General features: G+C 36.3%; 1 protein-coding gene across 2 annotated transcripts in view; it reads left to right on the forward strand.

Annotated features, from left to right (window-relative positions):
* Positions 1 to 6,363, forward strand: part of LOC135203174 (guided entry of tail-anchored proteins factor 1-like) — a 44,365-nt gene extending 38,002 nt beyond the window's left edge. For both annotated transcript variants that reach the window (XM_064232873.1, XM_064232874.1), the window contains exon 5: positions 3,978 to 6,363. In XM_064232873.1, coding sequence (XP_064088943.1) covers positions 3,978 to 4,133 — 156 coding nt within the window. In that variant the 3' untranslated portion in view covers positions 4,134 to 6,363. The remainder of the gene's footprint in view (positions 1 to 3,977) is intronic.
* Positions 6,364 to 7,682: the final 1,319 nt, after the last annotated feature.

Here is a 7,682-nt window from a genome sequence, read left to right on the forward strand (position 1 = left end):
ATATTGGCGGAGCAACTCGGTGTTCGCTTCACACTACCTGCGGGAGGTGAAAGCGACATACGAACATTGCTCGTCGCTTGGACCATACTTCGCTGCAGACACTGTTTTGGGGGCAGGAGGTAGCACTCATCCTTTCCTTTAGTGGTTAGGTGAGCTTTTAATTGTGTGTGTTTTTTGGTTGTGGGGTCGACCGCCCGAGGCGGATCTCCCTTCTTTAGTCTAGTTTAGTGGAATACCTTTGGTAGACTAGGCCAGGTGGTTTTTTACTTCGTTGCCCTCATTGTATGGTCAATGGTCTAGTCACATCGTGGTCACGCCCCCGTTGACAGATCATCTTGAGTGCACCAGCTTATAGGTCTCTACCTCGCTGGCAACTCTAGTAGCACAAGCAAGACTTACGTGGCAGTAACCACGAAGCCAGCTATGCTAACAGGTAAGGAACCAAGATATCAATTATCTGCATGTTTATGTTTCCCAAAATTCTATTCTGTCTCTTCCCACCACCAAAGGTGGGATTCAGCTATATATATATCTGACAGGTAAGTTTCATGAACAAAATGATATTGTAATGATACAATAAAGTTTGTTCATACTTACCTGGCAGATATATATAATTTAAGTACCCACCCACCTCCCCTCAGGAGACAGTGGAAATAAAATTATGAATAGAAAATGGGAATGGTTCCTGATACCCGCCTCCCAGCGGCGGGAATGGGTACTAACCACCTGACTCCCACTACGTGTGTCGTAAGTTTTTTAATTTCTGTCGGACTTCGGAAAATACAGCTATATATATATCTGCCAGGTAAGTATGAACAAACTTTATTGTATCATTACAATATCATTTTAATTTATATAATATTCACCATAAACCTCAATATATGATGGTGGATTATAAGGATGAAATTAAATTCAGAGACCAACTATCATTTTTAATAATTGGTCTTAAAGGGATGGAAATTTCTCCCAGAGTAAGTAATATGCGATAAATATTCTAATCTATGGTAGATTACCCAAAAATCCTAGCCTGACTTAGCAGAGTCTGTGCAAACATACTACATTAAGTCGGTAAAACATAGGGACTCTATCGAAAGAGGAACAGTATAGCACTGCAATATAGAAGAATTATTTAATAAACACCCATTTAACACTGAACATTCCCCAAAAATACAGAACTTTAGCCAGCAAAACTGCTTTTGCTGTGACCAGAAAGTGTATGAGAGTTGGTGATGTGTAACAGCTTGAAGGCTCAATAGGAGCTGCCTCAATAGACTGGATGGTAAAACTGTAGGTGTCTTGGCCAGACCAAGCTGAAGCATGCGGCAAATCACAGAAGACAACATGGAATTATGGACACTGTTCCCTATGGAAAAGGTATACTGTAGTTGAAGAACCAGTAGGTGAAGTTGATAAGGTGTCCTTTCGACAATCTTGGAACATGGGAAAAGCTGTAGGGATCCCAGTGACCTCAACAAAACCTCCTTAATGAGACTCTGGGTCAGCACAGAGGTTATGTTGCAATCAAGGAACCACCTCCTTGTGCAATGGCCAAATAAGAAATGCAGGAAAACAGACAAGACTATGGAGAAGATTGCATTCGGGAAAATCATGATGGCAGCTAAAGCAAAGATCTTCAAAAATCCAAGGCTTCACACTGATAGATTCCTGTTCTCCAAATAGTACCTCTCAAGACAGTTAGCTATGTGGAAAGAGGCCAAGGGGATAGTGAGCTTGATCTGCAACTACTTTTGACAGGAGAACCAACAAAGACTACCCCTCACTCTTGGTGAGTAGAAAATCAGGAAACACAAGGCAGTGAGGTACAAAGCCACTCCCATTATATGGCTATTGAGAAGCGAAAAAGTCGTGCTTCTGGAACATTGCCAGATTTTATACTTTTATTAATAATATTCAAAATGTATACTGTATTCACTGCAATCTTCCAATGCATGCGCAGTTATATATAATTCCCTCCCCTCCCACCTTGGAATTCTACAGCATCACGTTTCATTGTCATTGGCAAAAGCCAAATGCTTCGATGACAATTGATTATGGGCACAGTCAGTCAGTTAGTCCCACTGCTTTAGAAATTCTAAAGGAACCTGATTCTTCTTATTTTGCCATGAAGCATTCATTGTCACCACAAGAAGCAAGTTGCTATATATTTTATTCAGCTTTAACACCTTCAACACTCATGCACTGTGCTTGGCAAACTGTTTCTCAACCTTCAGTAGACTTGAATGCAGCCTCACAGTTGCAATATTTACTCCAAAATTCACTTGAACAACAGAACTTCAAGGATCACAATACATATCATCCAAGGATCTTAGGAAAAGGCTTCAAGGTAGTCAATAAGATTGTTATGTATCCTCTTAGTTATATTGCCCTATACGTACTGATTGTGGTGAGAGTCAGTTGCTCAACTGAAGTGGCACACAAAATGAGCGAAGACCTTCTGCCTACTAGTTGAAGTTCACTTTTTGTAAAAGAAAAAATGTGAAGGTTGTTATTATGAATCTCAGATCATAAAGATCATATTTTTTTCAGTACATTTCTTTTTTATAATCAATATTATTACTGTGGATCCTATTGTAGATAAAGAATGTATTTGTTCTGATGAAGTATGCTGATCTCCAGCTTATACTCTGTAGAGGAGTATCTTCAGGAACTGTTGAAGTTAATTGTTATCAAGCAAGGTTGCAGTGTTTGGGACTTTTCAGATATTATTGCTGCAGCTATCACCAATTACTGCAAGATCTCTATCATCAACCTATACCAAGTGAAATAGATTTTATAGTTGGTGAGATTTTATAGTTGGTGCAGTGAAAGGGACAGCAACCTGATGTGTACTTAAGTTCTTTTGATGGCATAGTACTTCTTGCATTTGCATTGTCAGAAGTTGTTGGGCTCTGTAGTACAGTTACAGACAGCCTCCTACAAGTTAAAGAATACTGTGGCATTAAAGTAGCTGCTCCCAGAAGACTCTTCCATCAGTTGGAGAAAGATTGTCCAAGGTAAACCAGCCACCAAAGTTTGACCTCTCTACATCTCCAGTCTTACCAAGATGCACTATGAACCACTTCAAAAGCCATCCCTTCAGCAGTTTATTGTGAAAACTGCTTTTCTGCTAGCCCTCTTATCTTTGAGGTGTTTTCGTGAACTGCATGTGTTGTCAGGCAGAGCTGCTACTACCAGAGGTATGCTCTGCTATCTGAGGATCTACCCATGTGTGCAATTTTCTACCATGTGACTACTTCTGGCATTCTTTGTAAAGGGATTGAAACATCTAGGATTCCAGTTTGACTGAAAAATTGCTAATTTCTAGCGATGCAGAATAATTTATTTGCTATAAAATGAAACAAGCCTTTATTTCTCATCTTTCTTTGGGTGTTCTGGGATGTTGTTAGTAATGCAGAGGTGGTAAGCAAGTAAGCAAATTGAGGAATTTGTATTTGTTTCATATATTTGACTTTATTATCACAGCATTATAATATGTAATACTGTTCCTAAGGTGTTATGCATAATATTTTTAAACATCTAACTTACCTGGTAGTTATATATATATAGCTTAAGTCCCTGGCCGCTATATATATATAACTACCAGGTAAGTATGTTCAAAAATTTATTTTAATATGAAAATATCATTTTGTACTTCAAGTTTTTAGCTATAGAACTGATTTTTCAGTGGTGTGATGCCCTTTATTTTTTATTTATTTTTTATTCTGATGGCATCTTAAATAAATTTGAATGATTTTTGAAGTACTATCTCATGTTTTTGTGCAAGTTTCCACCTTCCTAATCATTTTGTAATTACCAACTACCTGAAAAATCAATCCCCCTTGCAAAGTTTGTCCAAATTGACAAGAGTTAAATGAATGCGAGTAAAATCTTGCCAATAGAAGATGATGTATGATTTTATTGCAAATGGAATGACATGGCTCTTCAATGGCTATTAAGATGTAGTCAATTGCTTTCAGATCAGTGTTGTGGTATGGATGGGAATCATAAGGGCTGTGTGCTACAGGATAAGCAAGAGTATTGGTTCTACAGCGCAGAAAACCACAAATCTTCCTCCAGGTCAAACAGTTCCTCAAGTGGCCACAGGAACCCCAGTAGCTCCGCCACTTGACTGAGCGATAGAATAAGACCTGTGTGGAGTCATCATGAAAATGTCCCATTTTGCCTGTTCTTTTCTTCTTTTTGAAAATCATCGTTGTTGATTAGCTTAGAAAACCATATTTCTTTTGTAGGAAAACCACACGTTTCCAGAACAAAAGATCCCCTCTACGCATCTCCTTCATCACCCTAACTTTAGTGTGACTTGGCAGCATCACACGGAAGCACTCCCAGAATCACTGCTTGCTGTGTTTTGGAAGTCTTTACTTCTTATTTCATGTTCATTCCTTCCTTCATCCTCATTTTTATAGGGAATCTTTTGTTTGTACAGGATTTTATTGATGTAAATAATTTTTTTTTCTTTTTTTTTTTCTTTTTGAGTAGTGAGGGCTGGCATATGACACTGTCTTTTGATGGTTACTGTAAGTTTTCCCTTTTTATTTTACAATTTATTTTCCCATTCAGGTGTTTCTGTTTTATTTTAATCTTAATTTCTTTCTAATTTCATCCAGTTGTTGAATATTTGTTACTCTCCACAGTTCAGTAGTACAAATAGTGTTTTACTCTTGTTTCTTTTGGTTTCTTCCCACATAACTGTCCAATTACTTTAACTTTCCTTGATCCATTTTTGCCTTTCATTTAAGGACAAATCTTTCATCCCATTCTGTTTATTCTAGAAATTTGATGTACTGTCTTGTTGAACAGCATTGTGATAATACAGTACAACAGTTCAGTCTTCAGTTATATCTTGATGTTAATAGTAACTTGTAAGTGCTGGATTGTATACTATATTTTGTAATTATTGTTGTCAGCATCGCAAAGGGTAACCACATCTCTTTTGTGAATGTATAAATTCGATTTTTACATAGGTAACTGAGGAAACTGAAACCAGTAATTCAACTGTATTTAGGTAGATCTTCTAACTACTGTAAATCTGAATGAAAAATGTAAGAAGTGTGTTTGACAATGTCATCTGATGGAAATATACCTTGCAAAACACCTTGGAATTGATGACCTCACTCCATGATACTAAAGACAATTAAAGCCAACCCCCTTCTAATTTTCAGAGGTGTTTATTATAACAATTTAAAAGTGGAAACTAAGTTAAAAATACAGTAAACATTGAAGTTTTTATGTATGATTTAATTTGTTTATCTAGGGTGTATACTTCTGTCATTGTGAGCATACTGAATTCTTTGGTTACCAGTTACAGTTGTGGAAACATCCTATAATAAAGGTTTACAGTAAAAGTTTTGTAAATACAAATTAAGTTTGCAGTACTGTATAAAGCTTGTGAACATAAGAAAGGAATCTGTGTAGAATTGGTATGGATTTTTATAAAAAAAAAAAAATTCCTAGGAAACTGAAAATTCCAAATATTCCTGATTTTCATTTTGGATAAGGACTCACCTTTTGAAACTTAACCTTGTTGGTTTCAGCCACAATTTCCATCATGTAAATACAAACCTTGTTTGTAATCAATCCTGTTTACTTAATTTGTATATTTGATGTAGATTTCAGCAGTGTCACACTGACAGATGATGCTGGTATGTGCTTCTGTTACAGGTGAACGTAGACTGTGTGGACAACCTTAAATAAAAAAAACTTGCTTACCCATAGGTTTTCAAGAATATTGAGTTAATTTTTTGGTTTACTTGAAAGATTTTCCCCTTTTTTTGTGTACCTCAATACCATGCTCAGAAAGTGAATGTTGACTCTTCTTAATGCTTATAGTGAGCTGGTAGTGTTGTTAGTTTTTCCTTAAGTACAAAACTATGGAATATGTAAACTTTTGCAACTAGTATGTGCCAGCTTTTTGTCGACTTTAGTTTTCAAATTTGTTTTTTATCCAGATAGTAATAATGTTTTCTGAGAGAAATAGTCCAATCATTTTTTTTCAGTCAACGTTTGTTTTCCATTAGCTGTGTTGAATGCATCGCAGTGCTTATTATCTTGGTTTATGTATTACAAATGTTGTTCTTCCATATATTCATCATTGTTTGGTAGCTTGTGGAAACTATTGAATTCGAATACAGCTTTGGTTGCTGTAGCATAGTAGTATTGGCTGCATGTAAGATAGGTCATATGCCATGCGGGTGTGCCACGTGAAGTCTAGCCTCAGTCTTTTATGTGATACGTGCTTGCTCTTATGTGTGATTACAGTCCATATTTATTGTAGTGATTTTGTATGGTTTATGAATTAAAAGATCTCTCTGTTATTGAAAAGAAATATATAACAACATTTGTTTTGTTGGTGTCATTCAAATCAAACAACAACATTCATCCGGCAGACTTGTATGTCCTTGCAGACCACACTGTAAGGAGTATCAGCTGTTCTTTACATAAGATAAAAATTCCAAATGCTAGCAGCTGAGAGGAATTTGTAATAGGAATGCAACTTGTGGATTACAGGTTCCCACAACCCCTGTAGGGGATACTACTGCCATCCCACTGTGCACTGTAGGCATTACTATGCCTAATTAGAATTCTTTGCAGAGTCCCTCCTACCTGCAATGCCTTTCATTCCTTTTATTGTGCCTCCATTCATATTCTCTTTATTCTATATTACCTTTCATCCATTTCTAATAGTTGTTTCATGGTGCAAGTGCTAGGTCTTCCTCCTGTTAAACCTTATAAAAAAGTTTTATTTTGGTTTTCCCTTTAAGTGCTGAATGACCTCATAGAAGGGTTTGAGAAAAGAGGCAATGGAGGGATGATGGTGAAAAATAAGCTTTAATTTACCCATCAAGTTAGGAGCCAAAAATAGCTTTAATGACTGGGATCCATGCTAGATTAAATGCCAAGTATGAATTTACGTCATTTATAGAAATTCAGTGGACCCCTGTATTTGCTAGGCATGGGTACCCGATCCCCCTCACGAATACTTAAAACCCTGTTAAAAATGCTTAGAATTGCCTATTTTGTTATTCAAACTTAAAAACCCTCTAAAAATGCTTATACTTGAGTATTTTAATAGTTTTATCACAAAAAGTGCATTTAGTCATGAAAATTGTATGAAAGTAATGTAATTAGTGAATATTTCTCAGTGAAAAGTACAGTAAATAGGCAAATTTTCTGCAAATAATGTGTATACTACGTATATGTTCCACAGAGAAATCTGTGAATAGGAGAATCCACAAATTCTAAGCCCACGTTCTTCTCTCTGTCTTTTTTTTGTGTACATCTTGTTGCACTTAACCTAAACAATCTCTCTGATAATGGTTCCACTATTTAGAGCAGGGATTCCAAATTCTTAAGCTCATCTATCCTTTAGTGAATATTAAAGTTATTTAACGATCCCCAAACATTAAATGAAAATTATGTTATGAGAAAAGTTGTGAAATACAGACATGTATGACAAAATTAACGTATTTGCAGGCTTGCAAGATGCACCCTCACATGAGACGCATGCCTATTTTACAAGGATATTATGTGGCTAAACACTAGTGTGTCATCATACATTTATTTAAAGACATTTTAAAGTGATTTTGTAGGGAAAAATGTGTGATTCTAGTTTAAATTTGATGTTATAAGAGTGCCTTTTTCGCTTTTCAGCCAAGGGTTTG

Source organism: Macrobrachium nipponense, chromosome 33, assembly GCF_015104395.2.
Source record: "Macrobrachium nipponense isolate FS-2020 chromosome 33, ASM1510439v2, whole genome shotgun sequence".
Taxonomy (NCBI): domain Eukaryota; kingdom Metazoa; phylum Arthropoda; class Malacostraca; order Decapoda; family Palaemonidae; genus Macrobrachium; species Macrobrachium nipponense.